Source organism: Haemaphysalis longicornis, unplaced genomic scaffold (assembly GCF_048455015.1).
Source record: "Haemaphysalis longicornis isolate Haplotype H1 unplaced genomic scaffold, Haemaphysalis longicornis Haplotype H1 scaffold_2, whole genome shotgun sequence".
NCBI lineage: Eukaryota > Metazoa > Arthropoda > Arachnida > Ixodida > Ixodidae > Haemaphysalis > Haemaphysalis longicornis.
This window is the reverse complement of record NW_027526295.1, coordinates 218,284,399-218,310,341: the sequence shown is the minus strand read 5'-3', so window position 1 is coordinate 218,310,341 and position 25,943 is coordinate 218,284,399. Positions and strand designations below refer to the sequence as shown.

At 50.1% G+C, this 25,943-nt stretch overlaps 1 protein-coding gene across 2 annotated transcripts in view; it reads right to left on the bottom strand.

Moving 5' to 3' along the window:
* Positions 1-25,943, bottom strand: part of LOC144169913 (uncharacterized) — a 122,695-nt gene that overhangs the window by 15,023 nt on the left and 81,729 nt on the right. The window contains exon 1 of one of the 2 annotated variants that reach the window (XM_077699360.1): positions 4,366-4,754. The exons of the other annotated variant lie outside the window; for it this stretch is intronic. Within the exon in view, the coding sequence (XP_077555486.1) occupies positions 4,366-4,496 (131 nt within the window). The 5' untranslated portion in view covers positions 4,497-4,754. Of the gene's footprint in view, positions 1-4,365; positions 4,755-25,943 lie in introns of those variants that run through there. 2 annotated transcript variants of the gene reach the window in all.

Below are 25,943 nucleotides of genomic sequence, written 5' to 3'. Positions count from 1 at the left end.
CGGCCGGCGCGCAGCTGTCGATCGCACGCCCGAGCGCTTGCTGTATCCTTGCGTTTGCACCAGCAAGGTTGCGTTGCCTCTCAAGTGGCGTGTTTCCTTATTTACGCTTTCATGAGGTACCCTGTAGGCGGTTGGCACATCAGACCGAACAGGCGCTTCTTTCTTTGTCACGTTCGAACTAAACTCAGAATCGTGCCCCTGTTGGAGCACGCTAAAGAGGGCTATTTAATTAGTCCTGCTAGTCCCCGAATACAAGAGTGCCGTACAAGAAGCAGACCGTGACATCTGACGAGGTTGAAGTGCAGAAACGGTTGTAGAAACAAGTGCAAATGCGAGGTTGCCGGTTCGAATCCCGGCCGCTGCAGCTGTTCTGATGGAAGCGAAAGACAACCACCCGTGTGTAAATATTTCTGATTACGTTGAGTATCCCAAGATAGCACAAATTACCTAATTGTAAAACTCGGTGCATCCGAGATTTGATTTTTAAAAAAATCAAGAAAAACGTAACATCGTTTAAAAAGCTTTGACGAAGAATTGTTGCGCCTGTGCCTCCTTGGTAAGGCCTGAGAAGTCTGAAGGAGGAACAAACCAGCATTCCAACCTGGCCAATCATGAGAATCATGAAAATACTGCGGTTGATTCCTGCAAGGGTTCCACTCAGTAACTTGGTATGTTGATTTTTTTGGCGAAGTGCTCAAGAAGCATTCTACGCGCCCCTAACGTGTCGTAAGAAGCTCTCGTCTTAAACAAAAAATACGGGGGAAAAAAAGCGGCGTCTCGCTCGCAAAAAAAAAAAAAAAAAGCTGTAACCGTCACTCAAAGCTAGTTAAAAGTAGAGCAGACGCTTGCATAACGGAATCGCTTAATTCGAAATTTCGCTTTATCCGAAGTGTTTCGTAGTCCACACTGCACTGAAAGCAAAACTCCCCGCTTTTAATAAAATATCGCTTATAACGAAGTAAGCTTTCTGTTCCAGGGGCTTTGATGGTCGTAAATGGAGAGTTTTAGCAGTCCGTCTGTTCCGTCTGACCGGGGTCAGGGCACGTCTGGGCACTTGCGCACGTCTGATACCTAATCTTGCCATGGTAGAGAACTTGTTGGGCTAGTGAGCGCTTACTTCTTGGAGAGAGAGGTTAATTAGAAAACTTTGATTAAGAATAAAAAGGAACGAATGTTAAGTTCCGCGGGCCAGCCCTCACCATGCCCGTGCATTTGTCACGGTGGAGTGTGCCTCCTCGCCCTTCCGCGCGCAGGCGCAGTCGGGTCCTGGTCATCACGGTAACTACGTAAACGACGGAACAGGCGGACTGCTAAAACTCTATAATGGCACGCCGCGGTAGGGACGCCCGCACGGTTCAGCAAAGAGAAAGGATGCATCGTGGTTAAACCATTCAAGTTCCGCGAGGTTCGACCAAGTTCGACCGCGGTTCCCCGCTAAGTTTGAGTAGTGCACGAACGGTCCTCAACGAGGTTCCGCGGGCTCGACTCGCCGAGAGCAATTACGGGCGCCGGCGATAACCATACTTGATCCCCCACCCCTCCACCCCCCCAATCGACGAATTCCACTAATGGGCTCAACAATAGCAGGCTGGCAGCGGCTTTCAAAATGGGCCCCGGAGGTTCGCCCAGCAGGCGGGCAGGCGGCCGCACCGCCGCCGTAGATACGTCCCCGCACTGACGTCATTTAGGGCATAGTGGCCAGACGCAACCACGGTGACGTCATCGAGCTGTTCGTTATTGCGCGGCGCGCGTGTTATCCTCCTCACAGGTTCCTCTCGCATGCCGGCCACAATTGCGCTGGTCCTCTCAGGACATTTACAATTTCAGATGCTTAACAACTGAACAATGAAAGTGGGTGCATCCCGTTATTAGATATTATGTATAACACTGAAGAGTGCATATATTATCGAATCGAGAATAAGTGACCTACCACATTTTCCCCTTTGCCTTCCTTGGCATTCTTGACTGTCTACTCTTACTTCTCTCTCTCTACACATATACACACATATACACACACACACACACACACATATATATATATATATATATATATATATATATATATATATATATATATATATATATATATGTGTGTGTGTGTGTGTGTGTGTGTGTCGTGCATGTGCTTGTTCACTTTTACCTGCACTTTCCACAAGTATGAATCAACAAATCCGGCGGCGTCAAAGAACACGCACGCGCAGATGTTTGACAGGTAGCCCCGATATTAATGTCTCCAAAATTAAAACTTAAAAAATGATAATTACTGCTGTCGGTTCCGTACACAACGCTGAATTCCCGGAACATAAAACAATCAATTTTTTTTTGTTTCCCTCGCACCGCCCACGGCACGTGTCTGATGGCCGGCACTATCCGTTAGGAGATCAGGGCTCACGCATGTGCCTATTTTGCCCTCGCATGCAACCTAAAAAAACGTTACATGACCTTTGCTTTTATCCCCAAGCGCGCGCGTCGTGTTGAACGCGCCTGTGTTGCGTTTCGTGTGCCAGTGCCCTCGACGCTGATGATGCACTGCGGGCCTCACATGTGGTGGCAGCGCGACGCCTCCACTGTCACGTTCGCTTTTTGCGCTTGACGCGTCGCAAACGAGCGCGCACAACACATGCCGCCGCGTCGTTCATCACCGCGACCGCCCTGCCTGTCGGCCCTGCACTGAATTCCACCTGGACGGTCCGAAAAAAACAACACGTGTGCCGGTTGGTGCGGCGACGAGGCCTGCACTTTCCGTGGACATGCTGAACACGCCCACGTGTTGCACACGCCGCGTTCAAGAAGCAATTTGTTGCGTAGTCTGTACATAAAGTCGGTCGTGGTCTGTGTACCCTTGGTTGTGGGTTGTTATTGACTGAAGGAAAGCGTTAACAGCGTCCACGGCGAAACTTTTTTCTATGCAGTTTGAAGAACAGTCGCCGCAAATGATGTCGGCAACATATGCAGCTGTGCATGGTGGATATAAGGCGTCGGTCGCAACAAGGATGGACGCAAGCTCAAAGTTACCAGGATAGCGAACACGTCTTCACGCATTGTACGCAGACAGCATATTTATTTTATGTGTACGGTATAAACCGCACAAATTAACGTTCTCATCGAGTCTGCCACAGTGGAAGAGGTCTGCATAATGGTTAACGTGTCCTGCTGCAATACGCATGAGGTCGCAAGTCCGATTCGCAAGCGGTCCGGTCGCAAGCCGCCGCATTTCTAGAGCCAGAATACGAAAACGATGGTGCGTGCGCCGTATGGTGCGTCTAAACGATTTCCGGAAGTCTAAATTAACCCGTCGCATCTATCCCACAGCCAAGAAACGTCTGATACCTAATCTTGCCACGGTAGAGAAATTGTTGGGCTAGTGAGCGCTTACTTCTTGGAGAGATAGGGTAATTAGAAAACTTCGATTAAGAGTAAAAACGAACGAATGTTAAGTCCCGTCAGTCGATCCTTTATGCCGCGACAAGCCCTGCCTGTCGCCGTCGGCAACAGAGTGAGTGATTGCGAGCGGCCAATGCTTAGCGCGAACTTTTCGGCGAACGCATGCTCAGCGCGGCACCACGTCGCTTGACGGGGCGCATGTTGAGAAACGGGCCGTTTGTCTTGCGCGCCTGACAGGTATACGTGTGGCGTCAGACCTCGGGGCGCGTTGCGGAAATTTCTGACGCCGGATAAATATAGACGCAGACGACATGCGTGCATTAGCAGACTCCGGGAGGGTCCCGCCGCCTGGGCCGCCCGGCGCGGCGATACATTTCACACGCCGCCGGCCGCACTGTTCCTGCATGTTACAGCAGCACGTCGACGTCCAAGCCATGGAGCTAAGACAAGCACCCTCTATTTCGCCGCATCAGCCTTTGCACGATTAGAAACTAGTTGCCTCCGCAAGCGAAGAATGCCATATTCTCAGCGGCAGACATTCATTAGTAGCGAGGGTACAACGCAGATCATGTAATGATCAATACTGTCCCCGTGGAAAGCGGCGTGTCGTTAAGTACTTGCAAGGACTGCTCTATTGAGCAACGAGTGTCACTCATCCATCTACAAGCTTCTGACCGGACAACGCAGGCATTGCATGAGGAAAGGAATCTATAGCAGCACCACTGGGGGGAACTGAAATGAGCGACTATCAGCAGTCGAGCAGAAGGCTTGATAACAGTGGTCCACAGGGGCACTAGATGCAACCTAAAGCTGCGCCAGACACCCGCAACACCGCATGCAGTTGCTACGGAAATTGAGACGCAGTGCACAAGACGGCATCGAGTGCGGTGAACAGTGCATGCAAAAGTAGCAGCGCTGCTGGCCAGCTATCAGTTTTGCTGGGGGCAGCACGTGCCTGTCGACAAGGAGATAGGAACTGACCTCGTGCGGACGACCATTTCCCCGGTGCCGTTATCGTCATCATCCGACACGACGAAGTGGCAGTGGCGCAGTCGACGGGGTCTGCCGTCCGGCCGTACGGGCCGCGGATAGACCAGGCACAGAACAACCATGGCGACTGCAGAGGACGTTTCAAAGCCCGGAAGCCGCGCGCATGCGGCGACGTCCGCGCACCGATTCAAATGCCGCGGGAGGACACCTCCGGCCGGTACGGTCTCTGCGAGCGGTCTGAGCGGCCGGGGGGTTGGTCCCAGCTCCCTTCCCCCAGTGGATCCCCCTGTCGGGGCCGGACCCCGCAACGGGAGCAGAAGGTTCCCCGCGAGCGCATCTGTTGCGGCGGCAGCTGGCGCGGGGTGTGCGGGACACGCGCCTGGCGGTGCGCCGGTGTGTGCGACCCCCTCCCCCCCCTCCAGCAGGGCAGCACCGCCGGCTGGGCGGCGGAGGAGGAGGAAGGCAAAGCGAAGAGGAGCACCGCCTGTTGTGCCATCGCTCCTCCTGTGCGCCGCCGTAGCAGTCCTGGGTCCTGCCGCTGCTTCTTCCCTCCCGATGCCGCCCGCGGGTGTTTGGGTCTCTCTTTCGGTTCGGGTCGCGCAGGGTCTTCACGGTAGCGCGGAGAAAGCTGTCGGCGAACTTTATTTTTGTTTGTTTCTGTTTAGAGGCTCTGGCATTGAATCTGCCGGCCTGCCGTAGGTAAAAGCGAGAGAGAGGCAGGGGGACGAAAACCCTCGGTGGAGATCTTGCGATCGGGTCAGAGGTTGCGTGACCTCTCTCTCTCTCTCTCCGTTCCTCCATCTCTTTTTGAGCGTTTCATCCAGGTTTTCGTCTCTCCTGTCTGAATTTGCTGCCCTCACGTATGTCTTCGAATTGGGAAATCATTTTTCGACGCTCTTGCTGTCTTTGTTTCGCTTTCTTAGACTTTTTTTTCTAACTGTCCTCTTCTGATAGTTTATTTGAAACCACCGCACGTCTCGTCAGAACTTCACAACAGCACACTCCTCTGGCGGCTATTACCAACTCGCTCACTATCACGTTTCAAGCGACACGAGAATTCGTAACTCCGCGACGTTGATAGCGACGAGCATGTCTGGCAAACAGAAATCAGGATGAGAGCGTCGAACGCTCTTCGTTTGCAGCCGGCAAGCTTTGGAGAAGCAGCCCCGCGCATGGAGTCCAGGTGTGCCCGATATCGATGTGCAACTTTTACGTGCGCATTCAAGTGCGTTGCTCTCATGTGCCGCGTTTCTTATCGCTATGCACCCCCTGCATGCGTTCCTCCGCGAAGAGGGCATCCGTGCGCAGCCTGTCGATCGCATGCACGACCAGTGTGCTGCCAGCGAGAAGGGGCCGTTTCCGAACCGCCACACCTGCGCCTATACACAACGCCCGCGTCGAGGTCGTGGCGAGAGCGCGGCCGATGTGCCCGTTTCCAGGTGCTTTGGCTGCTGTGACCCGTCCGTAATTGTTTCATCCGATGCAGTACAGAGACCTGCTGACAGTGAAATGAGTTACGTCGCGATGAACATCTGTGCAACAACAGCGCGCTGCCCGCGAGGGCCACGGCGGCGAGGAACATATTGTGTGTGGCCCGAGTGAAGTCTGAATTTTGCGCTGGCCCAATTTTTGCAGGCTTCATTGCCAGGCAGTGCACGTGCGTGCGTTGCACTAACGGCACTTTGGTGCATACACGGATGGGTCAAATACTTTTGGAAGAAGCGAAAAAGTATCTTTACGTTGTATATTATAAACGGCGCAACATTAGGAATCTCTTCTGTAGCGGTTAGAAATGAAAAAAGACAAACACTGTTGTCGGCACTGCTAATACGGCTACACGAACATACGTACCTAGAGAGATCTCTATGTTCGTGTAGCCGTAAAGAATAGTTAAATACATAATTAACCGTCTGTTTATTTTTACGGCGAGAAATGACTTTAGCAGTACCAAACCAAGATTGATTTTTTTTTTATTTCTTTCGTATTTCCGACTTGTCAAAATTCCGCTCGACAAATTCTCTCCTGTTAAATTATTACATCCCCTAATTATGTATTTTGTGCAAATGCAGTGCGCTACAAGGTCTCGGTTACGGGGCTCCTGGATAAGGAAGCTCGCATTAAAACAATGAAATTTTATTCGCACGAACCGGGTGGAAGAGCTGGATTCTACTCAATAAATGTGTTTTAATATGCAGACAGCAACGCAGGCGCGGGCCATGAATCTTGAGTAGTTTACCTTCGAATGTTTTCACCACTGAAAGATATTTCCGCGACATTTCTACTCGGCCATCCTCTCCCCTTTTGCCCTCATCTACCATGCGTAACGGCATAGAAAGAGTGAAACAGAAAGGAACACAGGAATAAAAAAAAGAAGCTGTGTGAGATACATACGGCTCCATGCTTCAGAAAGAAGGCCCATCAGTTTCTTGTGAGCAAGCACTTCACGGGTGCGTGTGTAGTGAGTTCTCTCCCCCTCACTCCCTCGGAAGTTTTCCCAGTTACAGCAACTATACCCGGGAACAGCTTAAGAACGGCAACGGAAGTTGCCGCTGCGCCTAATCACCGCAGCCAGACGTTATACGTCGCGGGGCGCAGGTAGTGCGTTGCTGGGAATGTTTGAAACATGGCACGAACCGTTTCCGGGATTTTTTTTTTTTTTTTACTGAGCATGGTTATAAACGACTGTAGCGACGGCAGACAAACTACCTGAGAAATGGCAGACGATATCACGCAATCATAGCAACCTGCTTTCAAAACGCGCGCGCCCGTTGACACCCGGGCCCGTCGCTTAGGCGGAGTGATAACTTGTTCCCGAGTATATTTCCAGGCACGGCCAGACTCCAGGCTCCCTTCCCGTTTAATAAGATAGTTTGTGAGTCCGGCCGTGTTCCAGGAAGCCGCACCTGTCGCGCTCGTCTTTATCCAAGAAGTCGTCCTGCCGCCGCCTCCACCTCCGGAGTTCCACGATCCCCTGGTCGTCGATCTGCCGTGGGGAGCGCACGGGAGTGTCACAGAGTGCCTCGATGCGCGCCCGCTCGTGGCTGGGGTCGGTGGCTCCTTAGTTGCAGTCCGCAGTGGCGCACCCCAGCGCCAATCCGTGGAAGGGCTTTTGTCTGCTGTCCGCAGGCGGTGGCTCGTCAGAACCAATGCTCAGTGGGTCGCCATCGTGTCGTCGCCGAGTGTGCATCGCTGAGTCATAACAACGTGTGCACGGTGTGGCCTTGAGTCAGCAGTCTTCAGTAACTTGATCACGTGGGCAGTTAGGGCAGGAACAGGGCACGTTGCTGTGTTTCAAGTTTTTCGCGGTTCTTGCCTCCTACCAGCGGTGTACACGTGATGGGCAGACGGCTGTCCAAGTGTCCACGGCGTGGCCTTGAATTTGCAATCTTCAGTAATTCACGTGGTTTTCTCGGGAGAAAGAAAGAAGTGTTCTGGGCTTCTCTCTTTTTTTAATTTCCGGTTGCATCTCTTCTTACTCCCGCTTCGCTAACGGTCCTTTTTTCCACCCCCAGTCGCCCTCTTCGGCGTTCGCTACTTTCTCCCAGCTCGGCGGCTCCCGACATCGCCTGGCCGATTTCACAGACGCTCGTCCTCGTCCTGTGTCTGCCTCGCGCTTAGCCTACAAGAATGCATCCCCAACAAGCCCAACTTCACACTCGCTTCACATACGGGGCACTCAAGACCACTACACGTGCGCGGACAACGAACGACGCGTCCGGCAGCCGTCAGGCATCCGAATGCGGCTCTCCGCGCGCGTCGAACGTGCTGGATATTTTGCCCTCGAAAACTGCGCCTGCCGCGTGGACAATTAAATTAGCTGGTTAGACGCAGCAGCCACTTACAACACTGGGCGCGGGAACGCACAACCCTGTTCCGGACAACTTGGAATTGTCCGGGACAGGGTTGTGTAGCCACAATAAGGTGCGCAATAAGAGCATCTTCCAGAGACTTGTCAACAAGAAGCAAGGTGGTTGTTAATAGAGACAGGGTTAGCCCACAGTTTTTTCCAACCGTTTAGGATGTGGGCGAGATAGAAGGGTGAAAAAATACACAGAGCAGGTGGGTGCTTTTCCAAATCCTGGGCATTTAACAGCGGAGCTGTTGTAGGTCGAGCCGCTTTGTCCGTCTGCTGTAGGTCCTGCGTCACGCAGGGGTGGGAGCAGGTTCCCAGACACAGCGGTAGATGGCGCAGTGGTCTCGCAGGGGCAGGTTCCTTGAGGGAAGGGAGCCTCCCGCCGCTGACGTTTATAACCACCGATTCCTTTGCGCGGCGACGACGCTACCGTTCTCGGGCGAGCGCCCGTTAACGTTCCAACCTACACGAGAGAACCTTAGATCCGCACGCTGGGTGGAACTGTGTTTAATTTTATGGGCGAAGTACCTTAGGGGCTCGGGCTGTCGGCGTCTCCTGTCGTCGTCTCGTGTAGCCACGGTACTAGAACAGTGCTACTCTCGTTTTCCAACGCCTCGCGCTAGAACGCTTTGTGCTTCGAAGACACGAGACTTTTACAGCGAAGCTGTATACCTGTACCTGAACTCGGCACGATCTACGACTTCGAAGAGCAGGAGTCTCATCAACACTAGGAGCATTGGGACGAGGGAGAACTCAAGTAATATGTTATGCATATCGACAGGGATTAGCTACGCGAATGCTGATTGTATATAATAAATATACATACGTAGGCAGTCGGAACAAAATTGTCTTCTGTCTCTCACTGTCCATTAGCAGCGATTTTGCTGCGGGAAACACCGGCGCACACAACACGCTTCGCCCCTCACCAGCTTTCATGTTACTGGAGAGGGCCCGGGATTTTCTTTTCTTTTTTTACATTGCGGTGTCCATGTAAAAGAGAAAAAAAAAAAGCCTTTTGTGTCTTTCTTTTTGTTGTTGTTGTATCATAGTGACATGCCGCAGCACACTGTATCTGCAGCAACAAGGCAGCCAGGGCGGAGTAGTATAGTAGCAGTTTTTCCCGAATCGCAGCGGCCAGCGCGCGCGGGTCCCAGCCACGCCAGCAGCGGGCGGCACGCGCGGGATACGCACCAGCGCGCGCTCACCTTGGACGCAACAATCGCCGCCCGTGTCGGCTCGCAGCAGGCACGCTTGGTCACGCGACAGACGCGAGCCAGTCACGCGACTCCACCGCGCACCGGTTCTCAAGAGGGAGGCATCGATGATTACCCTTTCCCCCCATCTGCCCGTCCCTCGACGAGCTCCCTCTCTCTCGTCTTTTCGCGGCCCCAAAGTTTCCGAGCACCGGGGTTTGGAGAGCCGAGCGAGCCGCGCGACACGGGGGTTGCACGTACACCTTCAAGGCTTGGAGCAAGCCGTCGCATTGCCTCATTTCTGTGTTTTCTCGTACAACGACTGGCACCTCCAACTGCATTTTTATTGATCACTTTTCTTTCGCTGTCCTCTTTAAGGCGGCAGAGAAAGGTGCGAACTGGTCATCTGGTCGCACTGCAACGGCGGCGTGGTGAGGCATTCTCATCTACGACGTGTCGAACTGCCAGGCTATCGGCGTGCATCAGGCGGGCGGCTGGGCCGCGTGCCTGGCAGCCTGCCCTGGGCGCCCAGACGGGTCCTTGCGCGATCGCGTCCCCGCGCCAGGTGGGCTTCTTGGCTAATGTCTACACGGGGCAGCCCGCCAGAAAGAGGGGGAAGAAGTCGTTCTTTAAATCCACCCCTCGGTGCCCCTTTTTTCAATGCCCGATCACTCTGCGACGACGGAACGAGCACCCCGTCTGCGGCGGTGACCTCCGCAGCAGCTTGCGACCGCGGGTCCCGGCAGCGCTTCGCTGCTTTGGTGCTTCTTCGACGCGAATCGCTTCATCTGGAGCATGATTTTGTTTTTATTCTGAATGTTTGCCGCGCAACTATTCTCCCCAGCTACGGAGCGCGCGTCTTCAAGAAAGTACACCATCCCGGATGAAAACGTTGGATGGAGTTTGCCTAGCATAATTTACGGCCGACTTACAGTGTCTTCACAAAATCTATTCCCGGACGAAGGAATGTCCTAGCGTGCGTCGTAGCTCTCAACGCTTGGTGTTTGCTATAAGACCCCGTACCGCCCACTTAAAGCTAAGTAAAAGCGTCCTGTCCGCACGAACGGAAGAATAAAATTGAACGCCGGGAACCCACTGTTCAGGAGACGAAAAGGTTTAAACCGCACACAGCGTGTCCGGAACAGGCCATAAGATGTTGAGGGGGGTATTTTAATAAATGTGGTCGGGCGTGCTGGCGGAGTTCCTTGTCCGCCAGCACGCTCTGCGATTACGATCAGAGAAATCGGTTACCCTTTGGAAATGCTTTTGCCTAGACCTTTCCATTCGGCCTTGGTAACCGCTTAGCATGTTCTGGGCTGTGCTGTGCATGCGCAGTGGACGATCCTGTCGACTTCTCCAATTAAATGGGTGCTAGCACAGCGCAATGAGAAAATCGCAGGACGCAAAAAGCTGAAAAGGTCTATATAATCGTACGGCCTTATGTTACGCCGAAAAAAACAGTTGCCCATTGCCGATTACAATTATCGAACGCAATTAGTGACACTTGCCCATTACAATTATTTCCGCACTCACAGAGGGGGAAAGAGCAGTGTTACAGGTGTGAGCGAAACGCACCAGTGTCTAGCAAAAACAAAGGGGTGTGATGGTTACTAGCGAGTGCGTGAAATATTTCGCATTTTCCTCATCAGCTTCCGGTTTTGAATCATTGCACGAGGAAAGAACAAGCGCGAACACTTTCCTCGACATGGGTTTTGCATTCGCATGTTTGTATACCAGAGCCATTATTACCTCGACTTATGTTGCACATTTTAGCTTGTGCAACATTTATTGCAAATCATTACCTCCTCACACTGCTTCGATTTCCTTGATTTCGTCTCTGGTGCACCGACCTCCAAGGATGCTCCGGTCCGCGATGTGAACCGCACAATCGCATCCACAGTAATTTCACCCACAGTGACATTCAAAGCCACAGCACTCAACCTGGCCGATTTCCCCCTACCAGTTTCATGCGAAGTTTCGGTATGCAAAAAATAAATAATAATTCAGCGATGAGTAATGCACGTGTTGCAGCACGACGGGGCCGCGACAAAGCGCTCCCATATATTTCAACCCGCGTGATTGTGCACCGGCTCCTTTATCGGCTCCATTTCTAGACTGGCGCTCCCGCTCTCTTAGCCCCCACCTTTTTTTTTTTTTTTTTTCTCCCCCGAGCAAGACGCAACGTGTGGCGTTGCGCGAGAGGCTTACGTACACAACGCGCGGGCCCACATAAATCGAGGGCTGCAACCGCGGGTTTCGTTACCCCCGTCCTTTTTTTGAGAAACCTCCTTTCGCATACACTCTCTCTCTTGGCGCACTCTGTGTGCCTTCTCCTCCCGTGCAGCCTCTTGCTCTGTTCAATACTCTAGTTCAATTCTCGCGCGCGTTGCGACCGCGCGAACACCTGCGAGAACAACGGCGGGAGGCGAGCTGCTCTTATTTCGGCCAGCACGACACGCACACGTGGGTGACTGCGGGTCTGAACAGCGTGCTTCTGAGCTTTCTGGAGAGGAGTGGTACCTGGGGAGTATACTATACAACCACCGCTCGCCGTGTTAGTTATACCAGAGGTGAGACGAAACAGAGCACATCAGATGCCTGTATAGGTTGCAGGCTTTTTTTTTTTTTTTTTCTTGCACTACGTGAACTGCAAAACATTACGCAGCGTGTGTTGATAGCTGCTCGTTCCACGTTTATACAAAAGAAAGGCTGAGATTTTTTTTTCTTTTTTGCGCGCGATCGCCACGCACTCTACTAGTCCCGAATCCTTCAGGTGCGTTGTACATGCGGCGTTGCGATCCTCGGCGATGAGTAATCGCGAAAGCTTTTGGTGTTTGGGCATCTTCTACCAGTCGCGCCGTGTGCATTCTTCGATGCGCTTGCGCTGATTGCACTCCCCCTACCCTAACGTATCCCAAATTTAGTGTTACATCTGGCTGAAGCATGTAATTTTGCGAGCAGATGCGTCAGTCCCTATCATGGGACTGACCCGTTATACCTCGATGGAACTGGAAGGGTTTCAGTTCATGAGCCCGTTTAATAAAGTCCCTATCATGGCTGTAACGGTTGGAGCGAATGGCTGACGGCGGCAACATTGCGTCAGGTGAGAAAGTATAGTGTTGCGTCCCGATAGACGCAGACAAAATCGGCCGTATACGGTGTTGCACCGATTTATTAGGCGCGGCGCTTAACACGGAGGGGTGACACAGCAGGCCAGATCTAAGCGAAAATGGCCGATAGAATCAAGCACGCGGGCCCTGTTCACGCGTTTATGTCGTCGTCTTCGTGCTACCCCGCTGACCAAGGAACACGGCATGTATTCCTCACTCAGGGAATGTACCAAGCACAGTGAATGGCACACACTGTAAACAGGGGATTGCTTTGCTCAACACATAATCGACGCGACGTTTTACCCCCGTAGAAACAGCATCGTCGAGGACGCGGGTTCGATTCCCGGCCGCGGTGGCCGCTTTCCTGATGGAGGCAAAAAGCTAAAACACCCGTGTGTACGAGATTTCGGCGCACGTTAAAGATCGCCAGGCGGTCAAAATTAATCCTGAGCCCTCCACTACGGCGCGCCTCATCGCCTGCGTCGCGTCGGCGCGTTAAACTATAATGAAAATCAAGAAACAGCATCGTCCCGATGCACCCAGAGTTTTTGAAAAAAAAGATACGCTTATGGTTTTGTCCAAAATGAGTCCGTCAATGGCCCTAGTATGGCTTCATGCGCACTACATGAACGACGTCGGGGCAGGGGTGACGACGGCGCCGAGACACGAGTCCATCGTCGACAACTTCGTACGTTACGTCTGTAACGTGGCGTAGCAGTCGATACGGTCCGAAGTGCCGTTTAAGAAGCTTTTCACCGAGTCCTTGACGTCGGGCGAGAGTCCCATGTATACCGAGTCACTGTCGGCAGGTTTGTAAACGGCAGTCCTTTGGCGGAGGTTGTATCGTAGTACAGCTGTTGCCGTCTTGTTCGCAAGCGCGCTAGTTGCCGCGCTTCTTCCGCTTGTTCCGTAAATTCAAGCAGTTCCATATAGTCATAAGGCAACATTGCATCCAGCACAGTGGTCACGTGTCGGCGTCGGCCATAAAGAAGGGAGAATGGCGTCATTCGTGCCGTGTCTTGTTGAGCCGCGTTATAGGCGAAAGTGACGTATGGCAACACAGCTTTCCATGTTTTGTGCTCCACGTCTGTTTACATGCTTAGCATGCCCACTATTGTCTTGTTCCGGCGTTCAGTAAGGCCGTTTGTCTGCGGGTGATACTCGGTCGACTTTCGATGGGAGGCACCACTGAGATGCATGATCTCCTCAACGAGGGCAGCGGTAAATGCTTTTGCTCGGTCGGTAATAATGATAGCAGGAGCACCGTGGCGGAGAACGATCTTCGTAATAAAAAACTGGGCGACCTCGAGAGCTGTTCCCCGCTTGAGGCCTTCCGTTTCTGCGTACCTAGTGAGGTAGTCGGTGGCAATTATAATCCACTTCTTACCAATCCCAAAAGGTACATTCCGATGAAGTTCTCGTTGGTATTTGAACAGGGTGGAGTAGACCCGCTGGTCGGAGTGGTGGTGCTTTACGACGATGGCACTCGTGACACGTGCGTACGTATAATGTAGCATCGTTGCTGTCAGCTTGGGCCAGTAATAGGATTGCTGGATCCTGGCCATGTGTAGCCGAGGTGACCCGATACGGTCGAAATTTCAGCACTGCCCACACGACCGCCAGACACTCTTTTTCAGTTACTGAGTAGTTGGCTTCTGTCCATAACAGTGTTCTGCTGGCGTACGCTATAACTCTAGCGGCATCGTCTTGCCACTGCAGAAGGACAGCCCCGACTACAACGTTACTGCAGCGTCGGAACGGAGCGTGGTGGCGGCGTTTTCGTCAAACTGGCCAGGACTGGTGGCATTTGCAGGCGTTGCCACGGCTTGTCGAACGCTCTCTGTTGCACGTCAGTCCGATGGGATGGATGCGACATTATCCCGCATATGACGAGTCAGAGGCGCCGCAATGTGAGTGAAGTTCTTAATAAATCACCGGTAGCAGGAGCGCAGGCGTAAAAAGCGCCTCACGGCTTTCTTGTTGACGGGCGTGGGGAATTAGACGACCGCTTCTATACCTTGCCAGGATCAGGCCGAACTCCGGCCCTGTTGACCACATGGCCTAGGAACAACAGTTCCTCGTATCCAAAGTGGCATTTCTCGTATTTCAGCGTAAGTCCGGCAGATCTTATTCGAGTACCGACGTGAGACGTTCGAGGTATTCTTTGAACGTGGTGAAGATTACGATCACGTCGTCCAGGTATACCGAGCATGTTTGCCACTTGAGGCCTGACAGCACGGTGTCCAATAGTCTTCGAAAAGTAGCCGGGGCTGAGCACAATCTAAAAGGCAAAACCTTGCATTCGTAAAGTCCATCCGGCACCACAAAAGTGGTTTTCTCGCGATCCCTTTAGCTGACTTATATATCTGCCAGAACCCGCTTGTTAAGTCCATGGACGAAAAATAGCAGGCATTTCGCAGTCTGTCTAGCGAGTCTCCGAGGCAACGATTCTTTTTTGGTCACCTGGTTGAGCTTGCGATATCACCCCCCCCCCCCAAAAAAAAAAAAAAAAAAGTAATGTCCCATTTTTCTTGGACCAAAACAACGGGAGACGCCCAGGGGACTGGGCGGTGAAGCAGCATTCGCTGTACTTGGGAGCCACACGGTAAGGGTTCTGACGGATGGGCCTCGTCGTTTCCTGGGTAATCATTCGATGTTTTGTCAAATGCCTATGATTAACACCAGACGTGCACTAAAAACAGTCCTCGTAGCGTTGCAGGAGGTCGAGGAGTGCTCGGTGGTTTTCCGCCGACAGGTTGGAGTCGATTCTCACCTTAAATTTCATGAGCACGTAATTTTCATTTCAAAGAAAGTTATGGTATAAGAGTTTTGATTAAAGCTAGACCATACTTCAACTTGCAAACTCTTCTAGCTTTGTATTACGCTTTTGTCCACAGTCACCTAAATTACTGCATTTCTTCCTGGGGTGGTACTTATCATACCCACATCGCAGCATTAATAACACTGCAGAAACAAGCATTACGCATCATTACATTTTCCCATCGACAAGCAGAATCTTCCCCGCTGTTCTATCAGCTCCGTGTTTTGCCCCTGCGTCATCTGTATAGGTACAGCATTGGTATTTTCTTTTTTAACATTTTGCACGATCACCTTGCTTTAGATATTCTCCCTCAACGCATCACTTATAATCTCAATTAACGCGCTTTGCTTCACGCCAGAATCTGTTACTTCCGTGTATACACACTAACTACGGCAGACATACGATTCAATTCTCCGCCATTTCGCTCTGGAATTCACTAACCTCTGATATTAAATCTTCTAATTCACTTTGCGTTTTTAAATCCAAATTAAAGACTTTCTTGTTAGGCCCTTCTGTTTGATTGAATTGTAACTGTAGTATCATGTGTTGTTGTTGATGTGGTATTCATATCCCCATTTTTGAATAGATTGGAGTTGTATTTTTGTTTTTTAGTGTTCCTGCTTCTTAGTGTAATATTTTTTCTTTGGTTTTCTTCGGCTTTTGTATTCATCTTTCTCTGTTTTAGGCTGAGTGTTTATTTGCTGACATTGTATTCTAGTGTTGCTTGATGATTGCTCTGTTTTTTTTTTACAATCATCATGGGAGGTCCTGCCTGCGGTTCTTACCTTGGGACCTCCCAGTGCATCTGTACCCATTCACGTTTCATGTTCACGCTTGATGAATAAAATTCAATTCAAATTCAATTCAAACATCGACTGTGAGTTTAGCGCTCGCCATTGTAGTTGGGTCAGCTTGAAGCACGAAACAGCGTTCTGTTTCATCGAAACCTCCGAAAAAGGCTCGTGATGCGCCACCGTTAGTAAATGGTCAACAAGATGTTGGTGCGGCCGCGTGATAGGTGCACAAGGCCTCTTGCGATGGCAAAGCCGTGGTCGAAAAAGAGCGCAATATGCAGTTTGGCAACCCTGTCGGAGGTGCAGGGTTCGTCGTCGCGCGCTATTGGACCAAATGCGCAGGATCGCGCTGGCACGCTCACATCGTCATCAGCGATACGCAGTGGCAAACGGCGCTGTCCAGTGAGCTGTTCTTGTTTGTCGATAGTCTCACCAGACGCTCTCCAATATCTATAACGGCGTTGTACTCGCGCAGAAAATCCATACCCAAGATCAGGAACTTGCAGCACCACGGAAGAACGACGAAAGTGCCAACAAAGTCAGCGCCTCCCAAACCAAATCCGTGCTGTACACTTCCCGATTGGCGTCATGAGGTGACCTCCCACAGATCGAAATTGCGACCCGCCCGATGGAGTCTTTACTTTCCGTAAACGGTCGGCAAGTTCCTGACTGATTATTGAATAATCTGCGCCGGTGTCCAGTAACGCGATCACCTCATGCCGGCCGATAGTAACAGGGAGGTGGTAATTCACACGCGACATTGTAAAAACCGCGGGCGCCCCAAAATGTAGAGGCGGTAGTTTTTTTTTTTTTTTTTTTTTTGCACAGCACGCCCGTATACGGGCGTGCTGTGCCACCTTATAAGGTGGCGTAGCCCAACTGTAGAAAAAGCAACTTCCAGAAATGTTGGATTCCAGTGGCATCGCCATTTTTTGAAGTTTCAAGAAAATTTCGTGGAAACTAGACCGACCGAGTAAAGGAAAAGGAAAGCGCAGAAGTGAATTAGAGGTAACACACCTGTCCAATACCAATGAGATAACTTTTTTCCCTCATTCACCACGATTTCGTTATACGCAGTACGTCCGTCTGGCCTTGTAACAAAGAAGCTGTCTGTAGCATAATTAGTGCTAAAGGTGGCTCCACAGACATAAACACACACAAAGACATACACATATGCACGCGCAATGTGTGTAATTGCAAGTAATCTCACGAGTAATCTTTCAAAGTCAAATAATGATGTCAAGTAATACCAAGCAATTGACAATAAACTCCTCGTAATTCCAAGTGATACAAAGAAATTTCAAGCAATGCCAAAAAATTACGAACAGATTCAAAATATTTCAAGTTGGTCCAAGTAAGGTCAAGTAATACCGATTCATTTAAGGAATTTAATGAAATTTGAAAGAACTTCAAGCTCTTGGAAGTAATTTTGATTAATTATAGTTATTATGAATTAATTATATTATTAGGAATTACTCATCATTTCAACTAATTACAAGAAATTTCGAGTAATTCAGTGTAATTATGCGGGTAGTGCACCCAAGCCGAACAATGCTTTGCATTAAAACAATAATCGGAAATGAACCCTGCCACTTGTTACTTAGAAGCTATGGCCTTTGCTTACTCTATTCGAAACTGTGTTTGCACTGTCCGTCTGCGGCAAATATGCTCGATTCTAAGTATTAGTAAAGCTGCTGTCCACTGCTTGTCACATTACAATTTACGTCTTTAGCACTCACAAGAGCACCACAGGAACCGTGACGCGCAACTAAGGACTTTCGCTAATCCTAAGTGAGAACTCAGAAAGGGCAAAATAGTGCAGTAAAAAAGTGGCGAGGCTGTCAGAATGCAAAGTGCTATGAAGAACATCGGCAGTATACTCTTTTCATTTTTGTTCGAAACTTTAAAGTGTGTTTTTCGCTCCGACGCTACACTTGGGCTATGGGACGCGCCGGCGGAATTAATTTAGACCATGTGCAAGTTCTTAAAAGGACCCTGCAACACAACTGCTTGCAGAACGTAGTCATCCAGAACACCCAGTACTTAGATTAGGGGGTCGCAAAGAACGTCCGCCAAAAATTACTGCTCTAGGCCCATCAGATAACTTGTAAACTCGCTCAAAGGATTTTTCTCTCTTTCCCGGTATTGACGCTCTTCGACGGCTCGAGTTACGTCACTAAGGCCATGTAGCGGCTGTTGGCCGGTTTTCCTTCAGTTGCAGCAATGAACGCTTTTCGATGGCAATTTAAAAAATAAAGCCACAAAAACGAAGCATAAATGGAAGTCGCATCTGGTGCGACGAGCAAATCACGCAGTGCCGCTCCGTGCTGGCGATAACATTAGCTTTCGCAGTGGTTCCGGGCGCGAAGGAAAGAGTGAAAGCGCTTATCGAAAGTGTTGCAGGGTCCCTTTAACGTGACCTTTTCTTTTAATCCATAGTTCGTACTACCTGGTTTCCCTTAATTGGGCTTCACATTAGAGCGAGAAGAAAGCAACCAGGTGGACGACATTTTCTTTTCAGCAGCGCATGGAGCGCACAGCCGCAATCCCTGCGGCTGTCGGACATATGTAACCAATTATCTCGTTCCGGCATTGCCGAGTTGTCCAAGGGACCTCGAACATAGAGCCGCTAAATACGCTAGACTTTCTTAGTGACATAACCATCCTTCAGTGACACTACTTGGACCCTTTCAAGTTAACTTTTAGCAGCCCCCCCCACCCCCCCCCCCCCGCCCCCCACCGCCCGCCTTCATCTCGTCCTTTGGCTTCCCACTCCACACAATATTTCTTGGAAAAATACAAATACGATTCCTTAACTGCTGGTGTGTTGCTGTCCGAGCCATGGCGTCACCGTCGCCGATGTAAGCCAAAGCAGCACCTAAAACAACTCGTGAAAGAAAAACAACAACAAAAAAGAATAAGCCTAGCCTTGAAGGGATAAAACGTAGAGGCTTGTACACCGGTTGCTAAAACGCACAGAGCAATGGTCAAGCAACAGATTTCGTACACATCGTGACGTGGCGCGAAACCTTGCGAAACTACCTTTGCGTCAGGAAGAAAAACAGCAAGATACGCTCCCCCAAAGAAGCGCCTCAGAGCTTTGTGCGTGTTCCATAAAAAAAGTAATGAAGCCAAAAAAGGCGGCCAGTCTTGAGAAGAACATCCGGAAACAGTAGCTCGTTAAGCCACGGCGGTTATTGCCAGAGAATTGCCACAAAAACTAAGACATCAAAAGAAGGAGAAGGTCCGTCGCCAAGTGCTCCACAGTAAAGAGTAGACAGGAAGTGGCCCCGCCGACCACCGGGCTCAGGGATAGCGCTTTGAATAAAAAAGACAGGCAAAACGGCTTTCACTTCTCCCCTTTTTCTGACGGAGCGTGGAGACAGGAGAGTGGTGTCGTCTGCCTTTGACTGACGGAAAACGTGCCGGTGGGCAATACACGTCCTGATTTGTGGCCGTGCACATGCGTTGCAGGCGGATGCATGTCTTTGACTGGCCAAGGCCTGAAGACGGAACCGATGGGTAATCACTGCACGGGAAAATAAACCGCGTAGAATGCACGCGTCCAGGCCGTGTTTTTCTAGGCGGCGTTAGACTCGGTTAAGTGCTAGTGTGTGTTGTCTGACGAAGCGCGCGTGGCCCATTTGCGAGAGAACACGGACATATACATCACGTACTAGCCGTCGTCCGGGAAGGTGGGACATATGGTCGCGGGAAGAGGATGTATACAGTTTGACGTTCTCTCTGGATGCGCGGAAGACGTGTTGTGGAGCTGGTCGTCGATATTTCCGGGCTGCGCCAGCTACTCTGTTCCCGACAGGCCTGAATTGCTTTTACGCGTGCGCTCATATGTCCACGCCACGGAGTCGCAGGTGTGTGAAGCTCAGCGATAAAAACCAAGAAAGCGTTGTTAGGCAACGTCGTTCTGTGGGAGTGCGAGGCCTCTCAGTCAAGGTCACAGAGGGAAAGAATTCCGTGCCAGCAAGAAAATTGGCGCAGCTTGCATGGTGGTGCAAGGCTGGAGAAACAGCAGAGCTGTGGGTCGACATGGCTTCTCCGGATTTTTCTAAGCTTTGCTAGGTTTTGCGATGTTCTTTGCTAGGCTAACTGTTGAGGGGTGAGGCCAAGTTTTGCCGGATTTTACGGGGCCTCTCCAGTCATCCCCCCCCCCCCCCCCTTCCCCACTGACAGCAGATACCAGGGCTAAGAAGCTGGGTCAACCCCTAGCTCCGCAGTTTCTGCAGCCTTGCACAACTAGTGCAATCTGTGCCATTAATATGCGTTTTAGTAGTTCAAGAAAAATTATCACCTTTAAAATGTCATAGCAATGGATGCGCATACGCACATGCCCCTTGTGCTCACACTCGAGCGGGCACGAAAGCCGGCTTCACTGCTACAATACTCTATCTGCGGTGGTGCACCCTTTACAGGCGGAGCAGTTTTTTTTTCCTGGTATTTTTTTTTATAACGCCACCGAACTAAGCTTATGCTTAAACAGCTCCTCTGCTAAAATGTCTTGCCAGGCAATACCCAGGACAGTAGGTGAGTCTCCGTGCATGCGGGAGCGTTTGAAGGGCGTCATCTGCTACAGTGCACATTACTAAGCAGCGCATTCCCCGCTCAAGCGCGACCACTCGCGATCATCTTTGTGAAACGACCTTCAATATTAAGCGTGAGGGTATATGCCACAACCTCCAAAGTTGGCGTCGCAGGCGTACGAACAATCAGATACCCATGCGAAAATTACTACAGAAATGACGGCAGAAACGGAGGAAAGTGCACTCGCGATACACGATTCACTTCAATGGTGAATCCCCCGTGAAGCTGGCTGCGGCCAGCTCTTCGAACCTCCTTCCTGCATTTTCTTTTCTTTGTTGTTGCGAAGGAAATGCAAAGTACACTGAAACTGAAGCTTCGTGAAAAGGTCCTTTATTTGTCATACTTGTAGATGATTCGGGACGCCGGGCTATTTTAAAAAAGACAGTTTCCCTTGGGCTATGGCAAAAGCGATAATTTTAGCCTGTCGATCACTTGAATAACCGGCATGTTCCCGGTGCGTCTTCTTTCCAATGGGTCATTGACTCAGCGCACAATTTATGGGTCACTAGTTACCCAGCGGCGACAACCAGTAGGCCGCCCGCGGGACACCGGTGTGTCACGGGACTCACGGGTGGGCCACCAACCAGTAACCCTGACTCACTAATGACTAGTGACCCATCGATTACGGTGACCGACGAGTAACCAATGGGCGACCAACCTGGTTCGTCGCCCGTTCTACAGCTGCACCCTGTTCTACACTCTAATCAGCACTCTGCAGTCTATTCTGCACTCTGTTCTATAGATATGGAAGTGCAGTAAGTGCAGGGCGGAAAAATAGAAAGCGGGAACAAGGCGTGCACATTGAGATTGAGAGGGATGAGATGCTCATGCGTTCTTGAAGATCCGCCAACTGACCTTCAATTGATTTTTTTTTTCGAGTATGGACTATTTTCAAGTCATTTCCAGCGTGATAAGGTATCCTAAACTTTAAAAACTGGCACGTTTGAAAAGTCCACCGTCGTTGACAATGTTGTGCACGCCGCTAGCCCAGCACCACGGAATTTCTATATCAATGCGGTTTTATAAACGCCCTATTGATGCAGGTGATAGCGACTGCGCGGGCACCGCAGACTATGATGGGAGAGGAAAGGAGCGCCTGAACGTTGATCAAAGTTGGTGTCACCGAGGTGCAGCGCGCTAAACGGAGTACGCGAAAAAATCAGCGGTTAAGAGCGCGCCTAGAAATAACCTTCCCTGCATTGCATCGCGTTCAGCTGAGCGCGAAGCTCGCTCTTATAAAACAAATGCGCGCTCTTCTGTTAGCTACACTCCAAAATAGGACAACACTCGCGTCGGCAGTGACATCAACCCTTAGTAGTTTACAAGCCGGTAGCGATTGCCCGTAGAAAAAAAATGGCTGCAGACCTGAACTGCAAAGGCCGTCGACTCGCACTTCTCGTGTTTATCGATTGCACAGCTGTACAATACGCGTCTCTGCACATATATATGTGAGCGCTCTCTTGCAGTGTTAGCGACATTGTCGTCAAAAAGTTCTGCCTAGCCTACCCAGTGAAAACAGCACGTTGAATTATTGCGAACGCCAGCGCGAAGGCCTGGTTACAATAGCCTTATTGTTTTTTTTTTACTGGTCCAACAATAAATACATTAGTGACCGTGGCACGTCCACCTCAGGTGTCCCAATGTACAGCCACCTACAAATGAAACACGATCACGAAAATATGGACCAGAACACAGCGTGATTTCTTTCCATCCAGGTCAAATTGGCGCGTGCCTTCATTACAGTAAGAAAGTTGGGAAATCTGGCGTTCCCACTATTCCAATAGCGCGCCATTATTTCACCTACACGAACAATATTTTTCATTTTTGCATGTTCCGGTTCATATTGTACATATGTACGTACGTACGTATGTACGTATGTATGTATGTATGTATGTATGTATGTATGTATGTATGTATGTATGTATGTATGTATGTATGTATGTATGTATGTATGTATGTATGTATGTATGTATGCATGCATGCATGCATGCATGTATGCATGTATGTATGTATGTATGTATGTATGTATGTATGTATGTATGTATGTATGTATGTATGTATGTATGTGTGTGTATGTATGTATGTATGTATGTATGCATGTATTGATCATTAGAAAGAAAGGAAGGTCCACCAGCAGGCGTAAATTGTCTTGCCTAGCGGCGGACGCCGGAACGCCTGCCGGTGTAGGGGAGGTGGGATAGGGAGGAAAGAGTACATAGGAATAGGGGTAGAGGGTAGAGGAGGGCTGACATGAATCATATATAACACATAGGGTATGTTAACGAGGATCATACGTAAGACACAAAGGGGAAAAAGGACTTAAATATTTGCCTATTCGCATTTCATTTGTCCGTGACTAGCAGCTTTAAAATCGGCTTTGCCGCAAAGCGTTGCAGTGGCTCGGTAAAAACTGAGTGCTGTTAAAACACCAATCAATCGATTAAATTCTGAGCTCTTTTGGAACCGACTGAAGGCAGCCGACCTCATCGCATCCCTCCACGCCCGCAGACACACGCGGACATTATGAACGCCACACACGAATGGACAACGCGCTATCAGTCTCACAAATGAGCGGGCGATGACAACAAACAATATATTGCCTGCGCGCCTGCGCTCTCGCCCCTCACGCCTCCGTGGTCATCTGTCTTGGCAGTACAATGGCGATGTAAAAAGAGCACGAACAATGGGAACGGTGATACATAAAAATTACGTCCGCCAGTCTGACTCCCTCCGTAATGCGGAAAACACAAGAGAATGAACGAACAAAAAAACACACGTAATAATCCTGTAGGTATATTTAGTTCAATTGCCTGCGTGCCAACTTCTTTTTTTCTTATCGACATTGCGGCTTAGGTATATCTAAAGTACATTAAAAAAACTCTAAATTTCATGCTAGTATACGCGTCTCGCTATCAATGCTCAAAACTGCAATGCTGCTATATGAAATATGATTCTTCGTTGTCCTGAACCATCATGAGGGCCGTTTTTGTTTGTGGGGGGCTTAAGCGACCGAGTTTTAATAATGATATCAGCCACAGTGATCCGACGCTTCTAGCACATGTATACGCAGTGCGATCAAAGCTACGGATCAAACATGCGTCTAAAAAGTTGTTTCCAACGCACGAGTTGGATATGAACGAACGACGTGGCAGCACAGCGTTTTGCACCAACCACAGCTACAAGTATACTAAGAGTGAACAGCTGAGTTTGTGGCCGCCCGTGTGAAGCCCCTCCGGGCGTGTGCACCGCGAGTTTAGACACAGACGCATGCTTTCATTTTATTCCACGTTCCTCCCACACGATCTTATAGTTAGCGCGGAAACTTGAGGGCGGGACGTCGGAATTACCGAAAATGACTTTCTCTTGCAATGAAAAAAGGTTCTAAGCTTGTGAAATTCCGCTAGTAAATTCTGCCGAAACAGTTGCGACACTGGCATGAAAGCGAAAGCAAACACGGAAGTCCGGGGAAGCTTGCTCGAGACATGTTGTACACAACTGCGGTTAGATGAGAACAGGATAGTGGCATGCAGCACTGACTCATTTTTTTTTTCTTTGTTCGTGAGAAGTCCCAACCCACCCCAACCTCACAGCAGTGGGGCTTGTTAACGCCGGAAAAAGAAAATAAAACTAAAAAAATAGTTCAAAAAATGCTGTACGTTCAGCACTGCGCGGGACACCAAACTCAGCTCCGTACTTACATATTGCATGGTCGGACAAGGACCCGGCACTCCGTGCCGTCGTTGGCAAGCGCTAACCAATCGATAACTCGAGCAGCGCGGCCCCACTACAGCGGTTACATAGCCCCCTCCAGGCCATCTTCTTTTTTTGTCTTCAACCTAACGCGTCGTCGGCCATAAACAAGGCTTGAAAACGGCTGCGCTTCTCGGGAAAAGCGTGACGAGCGTGACGTACTCTGACGTCAGCTGACGTCACGCGGCGAGGACCCCGAGCGGGCCTTTTGTACCCTCCCTTTTCGTTTTGTTGTTCAGCGCGCGCGGTTTCCAGTTGTTGGCCGGCGAGAACGCGTGCGTTCCCAAGCTCGTATGTGTGACGTGAACGGCGGGCACGTGCTTGACACGGCAGTGCGACGTATGCAAGGTGTTCCCTGTAAATGTGGTTTGCGCACGCACGTTCCCCATTCACAAGTGGCGAGTGGTGACGAAACTGTGACGTCGTCGCGGTAAGCGTCAACGTTTTCACACTCGTTCCTGGCACTACGCGTGTGAGTAGCGTTAGTACTCGGAACGAAACGAGAAAAGTTGTGCGAGACCAACTTCACTTGGGAAGAGAGACTCGAACTCGTCAGTGACGTTGTCTCACTGGCACTGGCTCTGTAATGCGAAGAGCTTTAGTTGAACGAACTTCGGACGATGAAATGAAGGCTGCGCTGAAGTGAATCTCGCTAGAAGAATATTTAGGCGCAGAAATTTCGGGCGAAGAACATTTCAGGGGCAGAATTTAAGAAATGTGCGTTTAATTGAAATTCTCGTTCATCTTGAGGCTGAGTTCCTTTACTGCTTCGACACAACAGATGGCAGCTTGACGCGCTGTAATTGAGACAACCCACGGATTCAGCGAAATATATATAATAACTGAGGCCTCGCCGAAGGCCAAACAACAGCAAAAATATCAAATATCAAAAGAAGCAAACAAGACTGAGAGCCGCTTTTTTGTACACTTTTCATTTTTTTTAGCTGTTCATGTGCACTTCAGTGTATGATCACTTTTCCTCTAAAGCCAAAAATAGGGATCAACCTGGTCGAACACAAATGCGAAGCTTCCAGGAAGCATTACTTGTGAATTAATTTTGGTACGCATCGCAGCACACGTGTCTATGCGTGTGCGGATCCATCCCGGATGACTTTCAGCATCCTATACTGCTCATAGAAAAGCACAGCAGAGTAACTCACAGCGGCTCTATAGGAAATGCGCTCGTGCGTTCCATGCCCCGTTCAGGTTATTGAAAAGCTCAAGACACACAGGCGTCCTCTTTGAGGAGGTGGACCGTGATTTTTCCGCCCATTGTAACGTCGTGTGGATGACGATGATGATGATGATAACGCGCATCATCGCCATCATAATAACGGTGCATAACGGTGACGTACGCACGTGTGGACATATTTCTGCTTGGGACCGGGCAATAAAGTACACAGTGTAGTGCGGGGCACCAAGCGAAACCGTGACATGTCCTCCACTTTC